Here is a 25290-nt window from a genome sequence, read left to right as displayed (position 1 = left end):
TGGAGGCCACATACAATACTGAGCCTCATCAGGAGCATGCCCAGGCGTTGTAGAGAGGTCATACAGGCACGTGGAGGCCACACACAATATTGAGCCTCATCAGGAGCATGCCCAGGCGTTGTAAAGAGGTCATACAGGCACGTGGAGGCCACACACAATACTGAGCCTCATCAGGAGCATGCCCAGGCGTTGTAGGGAGGTCATACAGGCACGTGGAGGCCACACACAATACTGAGCCTCATCAGGAGCATGCCCAGGCGTTGTAGGGAGATCATACAGGCACGTGGAGGCCACACACAATACTGAGCCTCATCAGGAGCATGCCCAGGCGTTGTAGGTAGATCATACAGGCACGTGGAGGCCACACACAATACTCAGCCTCATCAGGAGCATGCCCAGGCGTTGTAGGGAGGTCATACAGGCACATGGAGGCCACACACAATACTCAGCCTCATCAGGAGCATGCCCAGGCGTTGTAGGTAGATCATACAGGCACGTGGAGGCCACACACAATACTCAGCCTCATCAGGAGCATGCCCAGGCGTTGTAGGGAGGTCATACAGGCACATGAAGGCCACACACAATACTCAGCCTCATCAGGAGCATGCCCAGGCGTTGTAGGGAGGTCATACAGGCACTTGGAGGCCACACACAATACTGAGCCTCATCAGGAGCATGCCCAGGCGTTGCAGGGAGGTCATACAGGCACGTGGAGGCCACACACAATACTGAGCCTCATCAGGAGCATGCCCAGGCGTTGTAGGGAGGTCATACAGGCACGTGGAGGCCACACACAATACTGAGCCTCATCAGGAGCATGCCCAGGCGTTGCAGGGAGGTCATACAGGCACGTGGAGGCCACACACAATACTGAGCCTCATCAGGAGCATGCCCAGGCGTTGTAGGGAGGTCATACAGGCACGTGGAGGCCACACACAATACTGCGCCTCATCAGGAGCATGCCCAGGCATTGTAGGGAGGTCATACAGGCACGTGGAGGCCACACACAATACTGAGCCTCATCAGGAGCATGCCCAGGCGTTGTAGGGAGATCATACAGGCACGTGGAGGCCACACACAATACTGAGCCTCATCAGGAGCATGCCCAGGCGTTGTAGGGAGATCATACAGGCACGTGGAGGCCACACACAATACTCAGCCTCATCAGGAGCATGCCCAGGCGTTGTAGGGAGGTCATACAGGCACCTGGAGGCCACACACAATACTGAGCCTCATCAGGAGCATGCCCAGGCGTTGTAGGGAGGTCATACAGGCACATGGAGGCCACACACAATACTGAGCCTCATCAGGAGCATGCCCAGGCGTTGTAGGGAGGTCATACAGGCACGTGGAGGCCACACACAATACTCAGCCTCATCAGGAGCATGCCCAGGCGTTGTAGGGAGGTCATACAGGCACGTGGAGGCCACACACAATACTGAGCCTCATCAGGAGCATGCCCAGGCGTTGTAGGGAGGTCATACAGGCACGTGGAGGCCACACAATGCTCAGCCTCATCAGGAGCATGCCCAGGCGTTGTAGGGAGGTCATACAGGCACGTGGAGGCCACACACAATACTCAGCCTCATCAGGAGCATGCCCAGGCGTTGTAGGGAGGTTATACAGACACGTGGAGGCCACACACAATACTCAGCCTCATCAGGAGCATGCCCAGGCGTTGTAGGGAGGTTATACAGACACGTGGAGGCCACACACAATACTGAGCCTCATCAGGAGCATGCCCAGGCATTGTAGGGAGGTTATACAGACACGTGGAGGCCACACACAATACTCAGCCTCATCAGGAGCATGCCCAGGCATTGTAGGGAGGTCATACAGGCACGTGGAGGCCACACACAATACTCAGCCTCATCAGGAGCATGTCCAGGCGTTGTAGGGAGGTCATACAGGCACGTGGAGGCCAAACACAATACTCCCCCTCATCAGGAGCATGCCCAGGCGTTGTAGGGAGGTCATACAGGCACGTGGAGGCCACACACAATACTGAGCCTCATCAGGAGCATGCCCAGGCGTTGTAGGGAGGTCATACAGGCACGTGGAGGCCACACAATGCTCAGCCTCATCAGGAGCATGCCCAGGCGTTGTAGGGAGGTCATACAGGCACATGGAGGCCACACACAATACTCAGCCTCATCAGGAGCATGCCCAGGCGTTGTAGGGAGGTCATACAGGCACATGGAGTCCACACACAATACTGAGCCTCATCAGGAGAATGCCCAGGCGTTGTAGGGAGGTTATACAGACACGTGGAGGCCACACACAATACTGAGCCTCATCAGGAGCATGCCCAGGCATTGTAGGGAGGTTATACAGACACGTGGAGGCCACACACAATACTCAGCCTCATCAGGAGCATGCCCAGGCATTGTAGGGAGGTCATACAGGCACGTGGAGGCCACACACAATACTCAGCCTCATCAGGAGCATGCCCAGGCATTGTAGGGAGGTCATACAGGCACGTGGAGGCCACACACAATACTCAGCCTCATCAGGAGCATGCCCAGGCGTTGTAGGGAGGTTACACAGACACGTGGAGGCCACACACAATACTCAGCCTCATCAGGAGCATGCCCAGGCGTTGTAGGGAGGTTATACAGACACGTGGAGGCCACACACAATACTGAGCCTCATCAGGAGCATGCCCAGGCATTGTAGGGAGGTTATACAGACACGTGGAGGCCACACACAATACTCAGCCTCATCAGGAGCATGCCCAGGCATTGTAGGGAGGTCATACAGGCACGTGGAGGCCACACACAATACTCAGCCTCATCAGGAGCATGCCCAGGCGTTGTAGGGAGGTCATACAGGCACGTGGAGGCCACACACAATACTGAGCCTCATCAGGAGCATGCCCAGGCATTGTAGGGAGGTTATACAGACACGTGGAGGCCACACACAATACCCAGCCTCATCAGGAGCATGCCCAGGCATTGTAGGGAGGTCATACAGGCACGTGGAGGCCACACACAATACTCAGCCTCATCAGGAGCATGCCCAGGCATTGTAGGGAGGTCATACAGGCACGTGGAGGCCACACACAATACTCAGCCTCATCAGGAGCATGCCCAGGCGTTGTAGGGAGGTCATACAGGCACGTGGAGGCCACACACAATACTGAGCCTCATCAGGAGCATGCCCAGGCATTGTAGGGAGGTTATACAGACACGTGGAGGCCACACACAATACCCAGCCTCATCAGGAGCATGCCCAGGCATTGTAGGGAGGTCATACAGGCACGTGGAGGCCACACACAATACTGAGCCTCATCAGGAGCATGCCCAGGCGTTGTAGGGAGGTCATACAGGCACGTGGAGGCCACACACAATACTGAGCCTCATCAGGAGCATGCCCAGGCATTGTAGGGAGGTTATACAGACACGTGGAGGCCACACACAATACTCAGCCTCATCAGGAGCATGCCCAGGCGTTGTAGGGAGGTTATACAGACACGTGGAGGCCACACACAATACTGAGCCTCATCAGGAGCATGCCCAGGCGTTGTAGGGAGGTCATACAGGCACGTGGAGGCCACACACAATACTCAGCCTCATCAGGAGCATGCCCAGGCGTTGTAGGGAGGTTATACAGACACGTGGAGGCCACACACAATACTGAGCCTCATCAGGAGCATGCCCAGGCGTTGTAGGGAGGTCATACAGGCACGTGGAGGCCACACACAATACTGAGCCTCAGTTTGACTTGTTTTAAGGACATTACATCAAAGTTGGATCAGCCTGTAGTGTGTTTTTCCACTGTAATTTTGGGGGTGACTCCAAATCCAGGCCTCCATTGGTTAATAAATGTGATTTCCATTGATGATTTTTGTGTGATTTTGTTGTCAGCACATTCAACTTTATACAGAACAAAGTATTCAATGAGAAGATTTCATTCATTCAGATCTAGGATGTGGTATTTCAGTGTTCCCCTTATTTTTTTGAGCAGTGTAATTATATCTATATATGCAAAAGAAAGGTGTCAGGACAAGCAGCATCCATGTGGCGGGCGATGTTCTGCCGTGCAATGTGACACCCACCAAATTATCACACAGCGCCCCCTCCCGTGCCATCCAGAAGCAGGATAGTGGGCAGTCGTTGCCCCTCGGCATTAACCCCTCATGGTTTATTTTGTCCTGTGGTCATCAGGTCGTCCGTGCGCCCTTCTCACCATCGCCGGAAGAAACGTAAAGAGGAGGACGGATTCCCGGAACCGACACTCCCCAAGACCAGTAAGTCAGGAAGGGCGCCCCCGGTGGTGAGTGAGGGTAAATAATGACATCCTTTTATTTTCTCCTTCTCTTGCAGACACGTTCGTCATTCGCCTCTTTGACCGCAGCGTGGATTTGGCGCAGTTCTCAGAAGACACACCGCTGTACCCTGTGTGCCGAGCCTGGCTCCGCAATTCTCCAGGAAGCAAAGTCCCCGAGGCCCCGCCGACTCCACCGCCGTCGGAGGAGGTACTGGCCGCAGGGGGTCACCCTGCTGGGAGTTGTAGTACTTCCTCAGATTTATCAGATCCTTTCTCAAACCTTCAGGGCGACGTAGTGAACGGCAGCTCTCAGAACATCTACCAGATGCCGCCGCCATCCTCCTGCCCAGTCAAAGAAAGCGGAGAACCGATCAACCTGAGGATACCGTCACCCCTTCCCTTTCAAGAGGTGCCCCCCATAATGGAATTGGTGAGTGCGGCCAGTGTGGCTGTGGTCCGTACACCACACGTCAGGACGGAGGGGGCACCATTGTTTCCATACATAGAAATGAACAGAGCAACTCCATCCAAGGAGGGTTCGGGCCCTGTACTTGTAGGTAGTGGGGGCCCCATTGGTACCATTTAGGAGAACATACAAGCACTTTTTATTTTGGGGGGCTGGTTATGCTCGCGGCTTAGCAGGGGGGTGGGGTCATGACGCAAAAGTGAGCAGCACCGCAAAATAGAGGCGTATTGGTGGCAGTTATCGGGATATATTGGCGGCCAGCAGGGGGAGCTCACGGCACATGGATGACTTTATAATAAACTCTGAGCTCCCTCTAGTGGCGGCTGCAGGAGACGCAGAATAGCGGCATCAATCCCATCCGTTTCTGCCTCCATTTAACATCCCCCCCTCCTGTCTCAGAACGAAGATGGGACCCCCAGCATGACGGCGCTCATCTACCAAAATATGCACCACTGGAAGAAGATCCGGCAGAGGTAAGAGGAGGCGGAAACATCGCTACGCTCCATCCGTATTCAGGAAGAATAAACTTTATCTGTCTGCGACAGGTGGAAGGAAGGGTCTTATCGAAACCAGCAGCGCTACGCCCAGAGCATGAAGATCCTGAAGGAGATGTACGAGCGGCAGTGACGCGGCAGCACCCCGCTGACAGGCGGCTCCGGTGGTCCATTATCGGAGGAGATGACGGGGGTCCGGACGCAGCCGCTGCAGCCAGATGTAGAAGCTCTCAATTTTGTTTGGAGACTTTTGGATTTTTTTTTAACTATTCTAGTCTGCTGCACAAAACCTTGAGTGTCCCCTTCCCCACCAGTCAGGTGACCGCTGCAGCTGATCAGATCGTCAGCCCTTCTCTGTTCAGTGAGGACTTTCTATTGCGCTGACGGAATAGAGAATTTGGCGGCGGTCACGTAATATGACGAGGCCGCCAGGAGGGGCGCTGGTCCGGGGAGGTAGAGATGGCAGTCTTTTTATTTAGCGCAGCAGACTGGAGTCATTAAGAAGGGGAATGGACGACCCCCTTAAAGGGGTATTCTCAAGTTTAGAAGTTGTGTTTTGTGTCACTTTATTGTTTTTCACCTTATTTGTATCGTCTGTGATTAAAATATTGAATCCGACCGTCCTGGAGTCTGCGGTTATTGCTTCTTTCTCGGCAGTTCTCCTACGTTGTGGATCAGGATAACCAGGACGTATAGGGAAGGAGTATATCCTTCATTCCTGCGATCACCACCAGAGGGCGCAGTCGTCCTTTCTGGATCCATACCTCATGGGCAAGAAGAAAAAGACTCCGGTGTGATTAACCCTTTATTTCTAACCACGGAGCGGCGGTATTTATACACCTTTATTATGGACGGCCCGGCCCACCCTCACATCCTGAGCTCTACTGTCACAAACTGAATGTGGGGGATTAAAGAGATTGTCCAGGACTAAGTTTTATCTTTTACAGTTTAACCCCTTAAGTTAAATTTTAATTTTTGCGCTTTCATTTTAATTTTTTTTTTACACTATTTGTTTTACAATGTACCAATAAAAAGGGGAAAAAAGTCCAAGTTAAGTAAAAGTGGACAAAATGTAAACTTCTAAAAACAAACAAGTACATAAAACGTGATTTTTGTCTCCATTTTCCGAAACCCGTAGCTTTCATTCTACCAACGCAGGGTTGGGGCTCGTTTTTATTAAAAAAAAGTATATAATATATTATATAATTTTTTATATATAAAGTACAAAAGTTTTTAAACTTTTTAATAATTTTTATTATAAAAAAAATAAAGTTTTAACTTTTTCTATTCATTTTATAATAAAATGTATATAAAAAATAGTTTTTAAACTTTATATTTTTTATAAAATAATTTTATAAAGTTTAAAAACTTTATTTTTTTATAATATATATAAATATAAAGTTTTTAAACTTTTTATATATATATATTTTATTATATAAAAAATATGTTTTTAAACTTTTTAATATTTCTTAAAATATATTTTATTATAAAAAAATAAGTTTAAAAACTTTATTTTTTATAATAAAATATATATATTATAATAAATATAGATAAAGTTACTTTATAAAATTATATTTTATAAAAAAAAGTATAGTTTAAAAACTTTATATCTTTTTATAATAAAATATATCAAATATGTAAAGTTTTTCAAAACACTTTAGAAAATTATGTTTTTAAAAAACTTTTTAGATATTTCATAAAATATTATAAAACAGATTTTAAACTTTTTATACTTTATATATTAAAAAAAAAGTTTTTAAAAACTTTTTTTTTTTTGTATAATAAAATGATATAAATTTTACTTTTTATTTCTCAATTTCCCTTTAAAGGGTCTTTTTATCCCTCTGCTTTGATACATCAGTGTTAGTGAAAGTCATAACGTCCTATGAAAGTCAACCTGTGGCCTCTTGGGAGTACCAAGATGGTGGCCGGCAGCTCCATCCTCTGCACAGGTCGACATTGCCCCCTCTCTGGATCGTGTCAGAATTAATAGGGGATTGCAAACTGCGTAATATTAGGATATAAAGTGATTACAAACTTGGTCCTGGACGACCATCTGGAATTGGACAGTAGATCGTTCTCCATCACCTCCATGTTTGGCGGGGGAATGGCTGGGGTCAGTTGTGGCGGTTTTGTGTGTAAAGCATGCTGGGATTTTCTAGCCGCCATATATAAACGAACCCAAGGGAATCTATTAATTTGGGGTGCAAACACACTTTTGACCAGTAGACGGCGCTGGTGCTCAGCCGGTGGTGGCCTCCATGTTGGTGGCGGTGCAGCCGGCGGAGTTCAGCTCCGGCTGCGCTCACTGTCTGGCGATGGGTATGCTCCTCTCCTCACTCTTGCTGCTGTCTGTGACGGGGGCTTGGATGGAGAGCAGACCTTCCGCAGAGAGAGCAGAACTTATTGCAGCAGGGTTGACCGTGGCCGGGACCTTGTAGCGGCGGTGAAACTCCCGGGAAATGAAGCCGTGTTCATCCTGCAAGAGAAGAGTCATTCAGTGCTTGGGGCTGTGGTGTCATCACAGCTGAAGGTTTGTTACATTGTAGCGGTGTCCTGGAAAGGAGCCAGAGTTCTGCTCTGGAGGGAATGTCTACACTGTAACAAAGCTTCAGCTGTGCAGTCAGGAGCAATCATTAGTCTCCACCAGCAGAGGATATTGGGAGACCCCCACCACAACTAGGATCCAGTAAGGGATCCAATCCCGGCCGATGGAATGATGGGGATTGTAGTTGTCAGCCGATTCTCCTCACCTGCCGCTCCTCGTGCCGAGCGTGAACCTCCACGTAATCTCCTACCACCTTCACCGTCAGCTCCTCCGGGGAGAAGTGCTGGACGTCCAGGAGCACCGAGAACCGATCCTTGTCCAGCGTCACCTGGGGCAGAGGAGGATGGGAGTCATAGTACAGAACCTCCGTAACAATGCGATATCCCCCATAACATTGTGTCATCCGCAGATCCCCCCGTAACAGTGAGTCATCCACAGATCCCCCGTAACAGCGCGTCATCCACAGATCCCCCATAACAGCGCGTCATCCACAGATCCCCCATAACAGCGCGTCATCCACAGATCCCCCATAACAGCGCGTCATCCACAGATCCCCCATAACAGCGCGTCATCCACAGATCCCCCATAACAGTGCATAACCCACAGATCCCCCATAACAGCGCGTCATCCACAGATCCCCCATAACAGCGCGTCATCCACAGATCCCCCATAACAGCGCATCATCCACAGATCTCCCATAACAGTGCATCATCCGCAGATCCCCCATAACAGAGCATCATCCACAAATCCCCATAACAGTGCGTCATCCAGAGATCCCCCATAACAGTGCATCATCCACAGATCCCCCATAACAGTGCGTCATCCACAGATCCCACATAACAGTGCATCATCCACAGATCTCCCATAACAGTGAGTCATCCACAGATCCCCATAACAGAGCATCATCCACAGATCCCCCATAACAGCGCATCATCCACAGATCCCCAAAACAGCGCGACATCCACAGATCCCCCATAACAGCGCGTCATCCACAGATCCCCCATAACAGTGCATCATCCACAGATCCCCCACAACAGTGCATCATCCACAGATCCCCATAACAGAGCATCATCCACAGATCTCCCATAACAGTGCGTCATCCACAGATCCCCCATAACAGTGCGTCATCCACAGATCTCCCATAACAGTGAGTCATCCACAGATCCCCATAACAGAGCATCATCCACAGATCCCCCATAACAGCGCATCATCCACAGATCCCCCATAACAGCGCATCATCCACAGATCTCCCATAACAGTGCGTCATCCACAGATCCCCATAACAGAGCATCATCCACAGATCTCCCATAACAGTGAGTCATCCACAGATTCAACATAACAGCGCGTCATCCACAGATCCCCCATATAAGTGTGTCATCCACAGATCCCCATAACAGAGCATCATCCACAGATCCCCCATAACAGTGCGTCATCCACAGATCCCCCAAAACAGTGCATAACCCACAGATCCCCCATAACAGCGCGTCATCCACAGATTCCCCATAAGAGCGCGTCATCCACAGATCCCCCATAACAGTGAGTCATCCACAGATCCCCCATAACAGCGCGTCATCCACAGATCCCCCATATAAGTGCATCATCCACAGATCCCCATAACAGAGCATCATCCACAGATCCCCCATAACAGTGCGTCATCCACAGATCCCCCATAACAGTGCATCATCCATAGATCCCTCATAACAGTGCGTCATCCGCAGATCCCTCATAACAGAGCGTCATCCACAGATCCCCCATAACAGTGCGTCATCCACTGATCCCCCATAACAGCACGTCATCCATAGATCCCCCATAACAGTGTGTCATCCACAGATCCTCCATAACAGTGCATCATCCACTGATCCCCCATAACAGTGCGTCATCCACAGATCCCCCATAACAGTGTGTCATCCACAGATCCTCCATAGCAGTGCATCATCCACTGATCCCTCATAACAGCACGTCATCCATAGATCCCCCATAACAGTGTGTCATCCACAGATCCTCCATAACAGTGCGTCATCCACAGATCCTCCATAACAGCGCATCATCCACTGATCCCCCATAACAGTGCATCATCCACAGATCCCCCATAACAGTGTGTCATCCACAGATCCTCCATAACAGCGCGTCATCCACAGATCCCCCATAACAGTGTGTCATCCACAGATCCTCCATAACAGTGCATCATCCACAGATCCCCCATAACACCGCATCATCCAGAGATCCCCCATAACAGTGCGTCATCCACAGATCCCCCATAACAGCGCATAATCCACAGATCCTCCATAACAGTGTATTATCTACAGATCCCCATAACAGCGCATCATCCACAGATCCCCCATAACAGTGCGTCATCCACAGATCCCCCATAACAGTGCGTCATCCATAGATCCCTCATAACAGTGCGTCATCCACAGATCCCCCATAACAGTGCGTCATCCACAGATCCCCCATAACAGTGCGTCATCCACAGATCCGCATAACAGTGCGTCATCCACTGATCCCCCATAACAGTGCGTCATCCACAGATCCCCATAACAGTGCGTCATCCACAGATCCCCATAACAGTGCGTCATCCATAAATCCCTCATAACAGTGCATCATCCACAGATCCCTCATAACAGAGCGTCATCCACAGATCCCCCATAACAGTGCGTCATCCACAGATCCCTCATAACAGTGCGTCATCCACAGATCCCCATAACAGTGCGTCATCCACTGATCCCCCATAAAAGCGCGTCATCCATAGATCCCTCATAACAGCGCGTCATCCACAGATCCCCCATAACAGTGCGTCATCCACAGATCCCTCATAACAGTGCGTCATCCACAGATCCCCCATAACAGTGCGTCATCCACAGATCCCCCATAACAGTGCGTCATCCACAGATCCCCCATAACAGCGCGTCATCCACAGATCCCCCACAACAGCGCGTCATCCGCAGATCCCTCATAACAGCGCGTCATCCACAGATCCCCCATAACAGCGACATCCACGGATGCCCCATAACAGTGTGTCATCCATAGATCCCCCATAACAGCGCGTCATCCACAGATCCCCCATAACAGTGTGTCATCCACAGATCCTCCATAACAGTGCATCATCCACAGATCCCCCATAACACCGCATCATCCAGAGATCCCCCATAACAGTGCGTCATCCACAGATCCCCCATAACAGCGCATAATCCACAGATCCTCCATAACAGTGTATTATCTACAGATCCCCATAACAGCGCATCATCCACAGATCCCCCATAACAGTGCGTCATCCACAGATCCCCCATAACAGTGCGTCATCCATAGATCCCTCATAACAGTGCGTCATCCACAGATCCCCCATAACAGTGCGTCACCCACAGATCCCCCATAACAGTGCGTCATCCACAGATCCCCATAACAGAGCATCATCCACAGATCCCCCATAACAGTGCGTCATCCACAGATCCCCCATAACAGTGCGTCATCCACTGATCCCCCATAACAGTGCGTCATCCACAGATCCCCCATAACAGTGCGTCATCCACAGATCCCCATAACAGTGCGTCATCCACAGATCCCCATAACAGTGCGTCATCCATAGATCCCTCATAACAGTGCGTCATCCACAGATCCCCCATAACAGCGCGTCATCCACAGATCCCCCATAACAGCGCGTCATCCACAGATCCCCCATAACAGTGCATCATCCACAGATCCCTCATAACAGAGCGTCATCCACAGATCCCCCATAACAGTGCGTCATCCACAGATCCCTCATAACAGTGCGTCATCCACAGATCCCCATAACAGTGCGTCATCCACTGATCCGCCATAAAAACGCGTCATCCATAGATCCCTCATAACAGCGCGTCATCCACAGATCCCCCATAACAGTGCGTCATCCACAGATCCCCCATAACAGTGCGTCATCCACAGATCCCCCATAACAGTGCGTCATCCACAGATCCCCCATAACAGTGCGTCATCCACAGATCCCCCATAACAGCGCGTCATCCACAGATCCCCCACAACAGCGCGTCATCCGCAGATCCCTCATAACAGCGCGTCATCCACAGATCACCCATATAAGTGCGTCATCCACAGATCCCCCATAACAGCGACATCCACGGATGCCCCATAACAGTGTGTCATCCATAGATCCCCCATAACAGCGCGTCATCCACAGATCCCCCATAACAGTGCGTCATCCACAGATCCCCCATAACAGTGCGTCATCCACAGATCCCCCATAACAGTGCGTCATCCACAGATCCCCCATAACAGCGCGTCATCCACAGATCCATCATAACAGTGCGTCATCCACAGATCCCCCATAACAGCGACATCCACGGATGCCCCATAACAGTGTGTCATCCATAGATCCCCCATAACAGCGTGTCATCCACAGGTCCCCCATAACAGTGCGTCATCCACAGATTCCCCCATAACAGTGCGTCATCCACAGGTCCCCCATAACAGTGCGTCATCCACAGGTCCCCCATAACAGTGCGTCATCCACAGGTCCCCCATAACAGTGCGTCATCCACAGATTCCCCCATAACAGTGCGTCATTCACAGATCCTCCATAACAGTGCGTCATCCACAGATCCCCCATAACAGTGCGTCATCCACAGATCCCCATAACAGTGCGTCATCCGCAGATCCCTCATAACAGCGCGTCATCCACAGATCCCCCATAACAGCGCGTCATCCACAGATCCCCCATAACACTGCGTCATCCACAGATCTCCCATAACAGCGCGTCATCCACAGATCCCCCATAACAGCGCGTCATCCACAGATCCCCCATATAAGTGCGTCATCCACAGATCCCCATAACAGAGCATCATCCACAGATCCCCCATAACAGTGCGTCATCCACAGATCCCCCATGACAGTGCGTCATCCACAGATCCCCCATGACAGCGCGTCATCCACAGATCCCCCATATAAGTGCGTCATCCACAGATCCCCATAACAGAGCATCATCCACTGATCCCCCATAACAGAGCATCATCCACAGATCCCCCATAACAGCGCGTCATCCACAGATCCCCCTTAACAGTGCGTCATCCACAGATCCCCCATAACAGTGCGTCATCCACAGATCCCCATATAAGTGCGTCATCCACAGATCCCCCATGACAGTGCGTCATCCACAGATCCCCCATAACAGCGACATCCACGGATGCCCCATAACAGTGCATCATCCACAGATCCTCCATAACAGTGCATCATCCACAGATCCTCCATAACAGTGCGTCATCCACAGATCCCCCATAACAGTGCGTCATCCACAGATCCCCCATAACAGTGCGTCATCCACAGATCCCCCATAACAGCGCGTCATCCACAGATCCCCCATAACAGCGCGTCATCCACAGATCCCCCTTAACAGCGCGTCATCCACAGATCCCCCATAACAGTGCGTCATCCAGATCCCCATAAGAGCGCATCATCCACAGATCCTCCATAACAGTGTCATCCACAGATCCCCATAACAGTGCATCATCCACAGATCCTCCATAACAGTGCGTCATCCAGATCCCCATAACAGTGCATCCTCCACAGATCCCCATAACAGTGCGTCATCCATAGATCCCTCATAACAGTGCGTCATTCGCAGATCCCCCATAACAGTGTGTCATCCACAGATCCCCCATAACAGTGCATCCTCCACAGATCCCCCATGACAGTGCGTCATCCAGATCCCCATAACAGTTCATCCTCCACAGATCCCCCATAACAGCGCATCATCCACAGATCCTCCATAATAGACCATCCACAGATCCCCCATAACAGTGCGTCATCCACAGATCCCCCATAACAGCGCGTCATCCACAGATCCCCCATAACAGGGTGTCATCCACAGATCCCCATAACAGGGTGTCATCCACAGATCCCCCATAACAGCATGTCATCCACAGATCCCCATAACAGCACGTCATCCACAGATCCCCCATAACAGTGCATCATCCACAGATCCCCCATGACAGCGCATCATCCACAGATCCTCCATAACAGGGTGTCATCCACAGATCCCCCATAACAGCGCATCATCCACAGATCCCCCATAACAGCGAGTCATCCACAGATCCCCCATAACAGCGAGTCATCCACAGATCCCCCATAACAGCGCATCATCCACAGATCCCCCATAACAGAGCGTCATCCACAGATCCCCCATAACAGCGCGTCATCCACAGATCCCCCATAACAGCGCGTCATCCACAGATCCCCCATAACAGTGTGTCATCCACAGATCCCCCATAACAGCGCGTCATCCACAGTTCCCCCATAACAGCGTGTCATCCACAGATCCCCCATAACAGCGCGTCATCCACAGATCCCCCATAACAGCGCGTCATCCACAGATCCCCCATAACAATGCGTCATCCACAGATCCCCATAACAGCGCGTCATCCAGAGATCCCCCATAACAGCGCGTCATCCACAGATCCCCCATAACAGTGCGTCATCCACAGATCCCCATAACAGCGCGTCATCCACAGATCCCCCATAACAGTGCGTCATCCACAGATCCCCAAAACAGCGCGTCATCCACAGATCCCCCATAACAGTGCGTCATCCACAGATCCCCCATAACAGCGCGTCATCAACAGATCCCCCATAACAGCGCATCATCCACAGATACCCCATAACAGTGCATCATCCACAGATCCGCCATAACAGCGCGTCATCCACAGATCACCCATAACAGGGTGTCATCCACAGATCCCCCATAACAGCGCATCATCCACAGATCCCCCATAACAGCGAGTCATCCACAGATCCCCCATAACAGCGAGTCATCCACAGATCCCCCATAACAGCGCGTCATCCACAGATCCCCCATAACAGAGCGTCATCCACAGATCCCCCATAACAGCGCGTCATCCACAGATCCCCCATAACAGCGCGTCATCCACAGATCCCCCATAACAGTGTGTCATCCACAGATCCCCCATAACAGCGCGTCATCCACAGTTCCCCCATAACAGCGTGTCATCCACAGATCCCCCATAACAGCGCGTCATCCACAGATCCCCCATAACAGCGCGTCATCCACAGATCCCCCATAACAGTGCGTCATCCACAGATCCCCATAACAGCGCGTCATCCACAGATTCCCCATAACAGCGCGTCATCCACAGATCCCCATAACAGCGCATCATCCACAGATCCCCCATAACAGTGCGTCATCCACAGATCCCCAAAACAGCGCGTCATCCACAGATCCCCCATAACAGTGCGTCATCCACAGATCCCCCATAACAGCGCGTCATCAACAGATCCCCCATAACAGCGCGTCATCCACATATCCCCCATAACAGCGCGTCATCCACAGATCCCCCATAACAGCGCGTCATCCACAGATCCCCCATAACAGCGCGTCATCCACAGATCCCCCATAACAGCGCGTCATCCACGAATCCCCCATAACAGCGCGTCATCCACAGATCCCCCATAACAGTACGTCATCCACAGATTCCCCATAGCACCGCGTCATACACAGATCCCCCATAACAGTGCATCATACACAGATCCCCCATAACAGTACGTCATCCACAGATTCCCCATAACACCGCGTCATACACAGATCCCCCATAACAGTGCGTCATCGACAGATCCCCCATAACAGTGCATCATCCACAGATCCCCCATAACAGCGCGTCATCCACAGATCCCCCATAACAGCGCGTCATCCACAGATCCCCCATAACAGCGCGTCATCCACGGATCCCCCATAACAGCGCGTCATCTACAGATCCCCCATAACAGTGCGTCATACACAGATCCCCCATAACAGTGCGTCATCCACAGATCCCCCATAACAGTGCGTCATCTACAGATTCCCCATAACAGTGCGTCATACACAGATCCCCCATAACAGTGCGTCATCCACAGATCCCCCATAACAGCGCGTCATCCACAGATTCCCCATAACACCGCGTCATACACAGATCCCCCATAACAGTGCGTCATCCACAGATCCCCCATAACAGCGCGTCATCCACAGATACCCCATAACAGTACGTCATCCACAGATTCCCCATAACACCGCGTCATACACAGATCCCCCATAACAGCACGTCATCCACTGAGCCCCCATAACAGCGCGTCATCCACAGATCCCCATAACAGTGCGTCATCCATAGATCCCCCATAACAGTGTGTCATCCACAGATCCCCATAATAGTGCGTCATCCACAGATCCCCCATAACAGTGCGTCATCCACAGATCCCCCATAACAGTGTGTCATCCACAAATCCCCCATAACAGCGTGTCATCCACAGATCCCCCATAACAGTGCGTCATGCACAGATCCCCCATAACACCGCATCATCCATAGATCCCCCATAACAGTGTGTCATCCACAGATCCCCATAACAGTGCGTCATCCACAGATCCGCCATAACAGTGCATCATCCACAGATCCCCATAACAGTGCATCATCCACAGATCCCCCATAACAGTGCGTCATCCACAGATCCCCCATAACAGTGTGTCATCCACAGATCCCCCATAACAGCGTGTCATCCACAGATCCCCCATAACAGTGCGTCATGCACAGATCCCCCATAACACCGCATCATCCACAGATCCCCCATAACAGTGCGTAATCCACAGATCCCCCATAACACCGCGTCATGCACAGATCCCCCCATAAGACCGCATCATCCACAGATCCCCCATAACAGTGCGTCATCCACAGATCCCCCATAACAGTGCGTCATCCACAGATCCCCATAACAGTGCGTCATCCACAGATCCCCCATAACAGCGCGACATCCACAGATCCCCCATAACACCGCATCATGCACAGATCCCCCATAACAGTGCGTCATCCACAGATCCCCCATAACAGCGCGTCATCCACAGATCCCCCATAACAGTGCGTCATCCACAGATCCCCCATAACAGTGCGTCATCCACAGATTCCCCCATAACAGTGCGTCATCCACAGATCCCCCATAACAGTGCGTCATCCACAGATCTCCCATAACAGTGCGTCATCCACAGATCCCCCATAACAGTGCGTCATCCACATATCCCCCATAACAGCGCGTCATCCACAGATCCCCCATAACACCGCGTCATGCACAGATCCCCCATAACAGTGCGTCATCTACAGATCCCCCATAACAGCGCGTCATCCACAGATCCCCCATAACAGTGCGTCATCCACAGATCCCCCATAACAGTGCGTCATCCACAGATTCCCCCATAACAGTGCGTCATCCACAGATCCCCCATAACAGTGCGTCATCCACAGATCCCCATAACAGTGCGTCATCCACAGATCCCCCATAACAGTGTCATCCACAGATCCCCCATAACAGCGCGACATCCACAGATCCTCCATAACACCGCGTCATGCACAGATCCCCCATAACAGTGCGTCATCAACAGATCCCCCATAACAGTGCGTCATCCACAGATCCCCCATAACAGTGCGTCATCCATAGATCCCCCATAACAGTGCATCATCCACAGATCCCCCATAACAGTGTGTCATCCACAGATCCCCCATAACAGTGCATCATCCACAGATCCCCCATAACAGTGTGTCATCCACAGATCCCCCATATCACCGCGTCATCCACAGATCCCCCATAACAGCACGTCATCCACAGATCCCCCATAACAGTGCATCATCCACAGATCCTCCATAACAGTGCGTCATCCACAGATCCCCCATAACAGCGAGTCATCCACAGATCCCCCATAGCACCGCGTCATGCACAGATCCCCCATAACAGCGCGTCATCCACAGATGCCCCATAACAGTACGTCATCCACAGATCCCCCATAACAGTGCGTCATCCACAGATCCCCATAACAGTGCGTCATCCACAGATCCCCCATAACAGTGCATCATCAGCAGATCCCCCATAACAGTGTCATCCACAGATCCCCCATAACAGCGCGACATCCACAGATCCCCCATAACACCGTGTCATGCACAGATCCCCCATAACAGTGCGTCATCCACCGATCTCCCATAACAGTGCGTCATCCACAGATCCCCCATAACAGTGCGTCATCCACAGATCCCCCATAACAGTGCGTCATCCACAGATCCCCCATAACAGTGCGTCATCCACAGATCTCCCATAACAGTGCGACATCCACAGATCCCCCATAACAGTGCGTCACCACAGATCCCCCATAACAGCGCATCATCCACAGATCCCCCATAACAGCGCGTCATCCACAGCTCCCCCATAACAGTGCATCATCCACAGATCCCCCATAACAGTGCGTCATCCGCAGATCCCCCATAACAGCGGCATCCACAGATCTCCCATAACAGTGCATAATCCACAGATCCCCCATAACACCGCGTCATGCACAGATCCCCCATAACAGTGCGTCATCCACCGATCTCCCATAACAGTGCGTCATCCACAGATCCCCCATAACAGCGCGTCATCCACAAATCCCCCATAACAGAGCATCATCCACAGATCCCCCATAACAGTGCGTCATCCGCAGATCCCCCATAACAGTGCGTCATCCGCAGATCCCCCATAACAGCGGCATCCACAGATCTCCCATAACAGCGCGTCATCCGCAGATCCCCCATAACAGTGGCATCCACAGATCCCCCATAACAGTGCGTCATCCGCAGATCCCCCATAACAGCGGCATCCACAGATCTCCCATAACAGTGCGTCATCCACAAATCCCCCATAACATAGCATCATCCACAGATCCCCCATAAGAGAGCATCATCCACAGATTCCCCATAACAGCGGCATCCACAGATCTCCCATAACAGTGCATCATCCACAAATCCCCCATAACAGAGCATCATCCACAGATCCCCCATAACAGAGCATCATCCACAGATTCCCCATAACAGCGGCATCCACAGATCTCCCATAACAGTGCATCATCCACAAATCCCCCATAACAGAGCATCATCCACAAATCCCCCATCACAGAGCATCATCCACAGATCCCCCATAACAGAGCATCATCCACAGATTCCCCATAACAGTGCATCATCCACAAATCCCCCATAACAGAGCATCATCCACAGATCCCCCATAACAGTGCATCATCCACAGATCCCCCATAACAGTGCGTCATCCACAGATTCCCCATAATAGCGCGTCATCCACAGATCCCCCATAACAGAGCATCATCCACAGATCCCCCATAACAGTGCGTCATCCACAGATCCCCCATAACAGTGCGTCATCCATAGATCCTCCATAACAGTGCATCATCCACAGATTCCCCATAACAGCGGCATCCACAGATCTCCCATAACAGTGCATCATCCACAAATCCCCCATAACAGAGCATCATCCACAGATCCCCCATAACAGTGCATCATCCACAGATCCCCCATAACAGAGCATCATCCACAGATCCCCCATAACAGTGCATCATCCACAGATCCCCCATAACAGAGCATCATCCACAGATCCCCCATAACAGCGCGTCATCCACAGATCCCCCATAACAGCGCGTCATCCACAGATCCCCCATAACAGCGCGTCATCCACAGATCCCCCATAACAGTGTGTCATCCACAGATCCCCCATAACAGCGCGTCATCCACAGTTCCCCCATAACAGCGTGTCATCCACAGATCCCCCATAACAGCGCGTCATCCACAGATCCCCCATAACAGCGCGTCATCCACAGATCCCCCATAACAATGCGTCATCCACAGATCCCCATAACAGCGCGTCATCCAGAGATCCCCCATAACAGCGCGTCATCCACAGATCCCCCATAACAGTGCGTCATCCACAGATCCCCATAACAGCGCGTCATCCACAGATCCCCCATAACAGTGCGTCATCCACAGATCCCCAAAACAGCGCGTCATCCACAGATCCCCCATAACAGTGCGTCATCCACAGATCCCCCATAACAGCGCGTCATCAACAGATCCCCCATAACAGCGCATCATCCACAGATACCCCATAACAGTGCATCATCCACAGATCCGCCATAACAGCGCGTCATCCACAGATCACCCATAACAGGGTGTCATCCACAGATCCCCCATAACAGCGCATCATCCACAGATCCCCCATAACAGCGAGTCATCCACAGATCCCCCATAACAGCGAGTCATCCACAGATCCCCCATAACAGCGCGTCATCCACAGATCCCCCATAACAGAGCGTCATCCACAGATCCCCCATAACAGCGCGTCATCCACAGATCCCCCATAACAGCGCGTCATCCACAGATCCCCCATAACAGTGTGTCATCCACAGATCCCCCATAACAGCGCGTCATCCACAGTTCCCCCATAACAGCGTGTCATCCACAGATCCCCCATAACAGCGCGTCATCCACAGATCCCCCATAACAGCGCGTCATCCACAGATCCCCCATAACAGTGCGTCATCCACAGATCCCCATAACAGCGCGTCATCCACAGATTCCCCATAACAGCGCGTCATCCACAGATCCCCATAACAGCGCATCATCCACAGATCCCCCATAACAGTGCGTCATCCACAGATCCCCAAAACAGCGCGTCATCCACAGATCCCCCATAACAGTGCGTCATCCACAGATCCCCCATAACAGCGCGTCATCAACAGATCCCCCATAACAGCGCGTCATCCACATATCCCCCATAACAGCGCGTCATCCACAGATCCCCCATAACAGCGCGTCATCCACAGATCCCCCATAACAGCGCGTCATCCACAGATCCCCCATAACAGCGCGTCATCCACGAATCCCCCATAACAGCGCGTCATCCACAGATCCCCCATAACAGTACGTCATCCACAGATTCCCCATAGCACCGCGTCATACACAGATCCCCCATAACAGTGCATCATACACAGATCCCCCATAACAGTACGTCATCCACAGATTCCCCATAACACCGCGTCATACACAGATCCCCCATAACAGTGCGTCATCGACAGATCCCCCATAACAGTGCATCATCCACAGATCCCCCATAACAGCGCGTCATCCACAGATCCCCCATAACAGCGCGTCATCCACAGATCCCCCATAACAGCGCGTCATCCACGGATCCCCCATAACAGCGCGTCATCTACAGATCCCCCATAACAGTGCGTCATACACAGATCCCCCATAACAGTGCGTCATCCACAGATCCCCCATAACAGTGCGTCATCTACAGATTCCCCATAACAGTGCGTCATACACAGATCCCCCATAACAGTGCGTCATCCACAGATCCCCCATAACAGCGCGTCATCCACAGATTCCCCATAACACCGCGTCATACACAGATCCCCCATAACAGTGCGTCATCCACAGATCCCCCATAACAGCGCGTCATCCACAGATACCCCATAACAGTACGTCATCCACAGATTCCCCATAACACCGCGTCATACACAGATCCCCCATAACAGCACGTCATCCACTGAGCCCCCATAACAGCGCGTCATCCACAGATCCCCATAACAGTGCGTCATCCATAGATCCCCCATAACAGTGTGTCATCCACAGATCCCCATAACAGTGCGTCATCCACAGATCCCCCATAACAGTGCGTCATCCACAGATCCCCCATAACAGTGTGTCATCCACAAATCCCCCATAACAGCGTGTCATCCACAGATCCCCCATAACAGTGCGTCATGCACAGATCCCCCATAACACCGCATCATCCATAGATCCCCCATAACAGTGTGTCATCCACAGATCCCCATAACAGTGCGTCATCCACAGATCCGCCATAACAGTGCATCATCCACAGATCCCCATAACAGTGCATCATCCACAGATCCCCCATAACAGTGCGTCATCCACAGATCCCCCATAACAGTGTGTCATCCACAGATCCCCCATAACAGCGTGTCATCCACAGATCCCCCATAACAGTGCGTCATGCACAGATCCCCCATAACACCGCATCATCCACAGATCCCCCATAACAGTGCGTAATCCACAGATCCCCCATAACACCGCGTCATGCACAGATCCCCCCATAAGACCGCATCATCCACAGATCCCCCATAACAGTGCGTCATCCACAGATCCCCCATAACAGTGCGTCATCCACAGATCCCCATAACAGTGCGTCATCCACAGATCCCCCATAACAGCGCGACATCCACAGATCCCCCATAACACCGCATCATGCACAGATCCCCCATAACAGTGCGTCATCCACAGATCCCCCATAACAGCGCGTCATCCACAGATCCCCCATAACAGTGCGTCATCCACAGATCCCCCATAACAGTGCGTCATCCACAGATTCCCCCATAACAGTGCGTCATCCACAGATCCCCCATAACAGTGCGTCATCCACAGATCTCCCATAACAGTGCGTCATCCACAGATCCCCCATAACAGTGCGTCATCCACATATCCCCCATAACAGCGCGTCATCCACAGATCCCCCATAACACCGCGTCATGCACAGATCCCCCATAACAGTGCGTCATCTACAGATCCCCCATAACAGCGCGTCATCCACAGATCCCCCATAACAGTGCGTCATCCACAGATCCCCCATAACAGTGCGTCATCCACAGATTCCCCCATAACAGTGCGTCATCCACAGATCCCCCATAACAGTGCGTCATCCACAGATCCCCATAACAGTGCGTCATCCACAGATCCCCCATAACAGTGTCATCCACAGATCCCCCATAACAGCGCGACATCCACAGATCCTCCATAACACCGCGTCATGCACAGATCCCCCATAACAGTGCGTCATCAACAGATCCCCCATAACAGTGCGTCATCCACAGATCCCCCATAACAGTGCGTCATCCATAGATCCCCCATAACAGTGCATCATCCACAGATCCCCCATAACAGTGTGTCATCCACAGATCCCCCATAACAGTGCATCATCCACAGATCCCCCATAACAGTGTGTCATCCACAGATCCCCCATATCACCGCGTCATCCACAGATCCCCCATAACAGCACGTCATCCACAGATCCCCCATAACAGTGCATCATCCACAGATCCTCCATAACAGTGCGTCATCCACAGATCCCCCATAACAGCGAGTCATCCACAGATCCCCCATAGCACCGCGTCATGCACAGATCCCCCATAACAGCGCGTCATCCACAGATGCCCCATAACAGTACGTCATCCACAGATCCCCCATAACAGTGCGTCATCCACAGATCCCCATAACAGTGCGTCATCCACAGATCCCCCATAACAGTGCATCATCAGCAGATCCCCCATAACAGTGTCATCCACAGATCCCCCATAACAGCGCGACATCCACAGATCCCCCATAACACCGTGTCATGCACAGATCCCCCATAACAGTGCGTCATCCACCGATCTCCCATAACAGTGCGTCATCCACAGATCCCCCATAACAGTGCGTCATCCACAGATCCCCCATAACAGTGCGTCATCCACAGATCCCCCATAACAGTGCGTCATCCACAGATCTCCCATAACAGTGCGACATCCACAGATCCCCCATAACAGTGCGTCACCACAGATCCCCCATAACAGCGCATCATCCACAGATCCCCCATAACAGCGCGTCATCCACAGCTCCCCCATAACAGTGCATCATCCACAGATCCCCCATAACAGTGCGTCATCCGCAGATCCCCCATAACAGCGGCATCCACAGATCTCCCATAACAGTGCATAATCCACAGATCCCCCATAACACCGCGTCATGCACAGATCCCCCATAACAGTGCGTCATCCACCGATCTCCCATAACAGTGCGTCATCCACAGATCCCCCATAACAGCGCGTCATCCACAAATCCCCCATAACAGAGCATCATCCACAGATCCCCCATAACAGTGCGTCATCCGCAGATCCCCCATAACAGTGCGTCATCCGCAGATCCCCCATAACAGCGGCATCCACAGATCTCCCATAACAGCGCGTCATCCGCAGATCCCCCATAACAGTGGCATCCACAGATCCCCCATAACAGTGCGTCATCCGCAGATCCCCCATAACAGCGGCATCCACAGATCTCCCATAACAGTGCGTCATCCACAAATCCCCCATAACATAGCATCATCCACAGATCCCCCATAAGAGAGCATCATCCACAGATTCCCCATAACAGCGGCATCCACAGATCTCCCATAACAGTGCATCATCCACAAATCCCCCATAACAGAGCATCATCCACAGATCCCCCATAACAGAGCATCATCCACAGATTCCCCATAACAGCGGCATCCACAGATCTCCCATAACAGTGCATCATCCACAAATCCCCCATAACAGAGCATCATCCACAAATCCCCCATCACAGAGCATCATCCACAGATCCCCCATAACAGAGCATCATCCACAGATTCCCCATAACAGTGCATCATCCACAAATCCCCCATAACAGAGCATCATCCACAGATCCCCCATAACAGTGCATCATCCACAGATCCCCCATAACAGTGCGTCATCCACAGATTCCCCATAATAGCGCGTCATCCACAGATCCCCCATAACAGAGCATCATCCACAGATCCCCCATAACAGTGCGTCATCCACAGATCCCCCATAACAGTGCGTCATCCATAGATCCTCCATAACAGTGCATCATCCACAGATTCCCCATAACAGCGGCATCCACAGATCTCCCATAACAGTGCATCATCCACAAATCCCCCATAACAGAGCATCATCCACAGATCCCCCATAACAGTGCATCATCCACAGATCCCCCATAACAGAGCATCATCCACAGATCCCCCATAACAGTGCATCATCCACAGATCCCCCATAACAGAGCATCATCCACAGATCCCCCATAACAGCGCGTCATCCACAGATCCCCCATAACAGTGCATCATCCACAGATCCCCCATAACAGTGCGTCATCCACAGATTCCCCATAATAGCGCGTCATCCATCAGAATGGTCACAGTCGGACCTTGCAGTCGGTGACCCCACAATCGTTTCCTGACCTCGGACAGTCCCGCCTCGGCCGGGGTGACGATGGGGGAGCGGAGCTGATAGGGGCTGATCATGGAGGCGAAGAGATCCGACTCCAGGACGCCTTCCCCGAATCTCTGCCCCAGGATGCGGCTGGGGAAGAGCGGTGGAGCCAGGAGTGGCCGGCGCATCCAGGGGTGATGGATGGTGATGTCCATGACTGCGGCGCCAGACTAAGCCGCGAAGACGGCGGCCGATCTATATATATATATATGTATGTGCCCCCCCCCCCCCACCACGGGATTATCCCAAACATCACTGACATCCAGGAGAGCCGTGGAAAGTATCCAGGAGCCGAGACAACTGCAGAAATAGTCTCAGAAACAGTGACTCATCCCCGGAGACCGACCAACTGCTGCCGCATCTATTGCTCTCTGGTATCAGCTTATTTACAGTGCTGAAAACCTCCGACTGTGACGGATATCCTCTTATAACTCTGGCACTTTTAAGTGTTACTGGCCCTTTAAATTCTGATTTAATGACTGCAGCTTACAGAATACATAATGTAACGTATGCACACAGTGACAGCACCAGCAGAATAGTGAGTGCAGCTCTGGAGTATAATACAGGATGTAACTCAGGATCAGTAACGTAATGTATGTACACA

The 25290-nt window shown here is 51.7% G+C and overlaps 2 protein-coding genes across 4 annotated transcripts in view; one reads left to right on the top strand and one right to left on the bottom strand.

The window, feature by feature from the left end:
- Positions 1 to 5852, top strand: part of LIN37 (lin-37 DREAM MuvB core complex component) — a 57327-nt gene extending 51475 nt beyond the window's left edge. For all 3 annotated transcript variants that reach the window (XM_073655579.1, XM_073655581.1, XM_073655580.1), the window contains exons 6-10: positions 4167 to 4249; positions 4326 to 4477; positions 4556 to 4699; positions 5135 to 5208; positions 5281 to 5852. In XM_073655579.1, the coding sequence (XP_073511680.1) occupies positions 4167 to 4249; positions 4326 to 4477; positions 4556 to 4699; positions 5135 to 5208; positions 5281 to 5362 (535 nt within the window). In that variant the 3' untranslated portion in view covers positions 5363 to 5852. The remainder of the gene's footprint in view (positions 1 to 4166; positions 4250 to 4325; positions 4478 to 4555; positions 4700 to 5134; positions 5209 to 5280) is intronic.
- A 575-nt stretch (positions 5853 to 6427) lies between these two features.
- HSPB6 (heat shock protein family B (small) member 6) lies at positions 6428 to 24899 on the bottom strand. The gene is made up of 3 exons (XM_073655582.1): positions 24656 to 24899; positions 7983 to 8105; positions 6428 to 7708 (listed from the first exon to the last, which is right to left on the bottom strand). The coding sequence occupies exons 1-3, from the start codon at positions 24839 to 24841 to the stop codon at positions 7535 to 7537; spliced, it is 483 nt and encodes a 160-aa protein (XP_073511683.1). The 5' UTR covers positions 24842 to 24899; the 3' UTR covers positions 6428 to 7534.
- Between the last annotated feature and the right edge of the window lie 391 nt (positions 24900 to 25290).

Source organism: Phyllobates terribilis, unplaced genomic scaffold (genome assembly GCF_046119375.1).
Source record: "Phyllobates terribilis strain yellow unplaced genomic scaffold, ASM4611937v1 Scaffold_12__6_contigs__length_324123572, whole genome shotgun sequence".
Lineage (NCBI taxonomy): Eukaryota > Metazoa > Chordata > Amphibia > Anura > Dendrobatidae > Phyllobates > Phyllobates terribilis.
The sequence above is the reverse complement of the archived record's forward strand: the minus strand, read 5'-3'. Positions and strand labels throughout refer to the sequence as shown.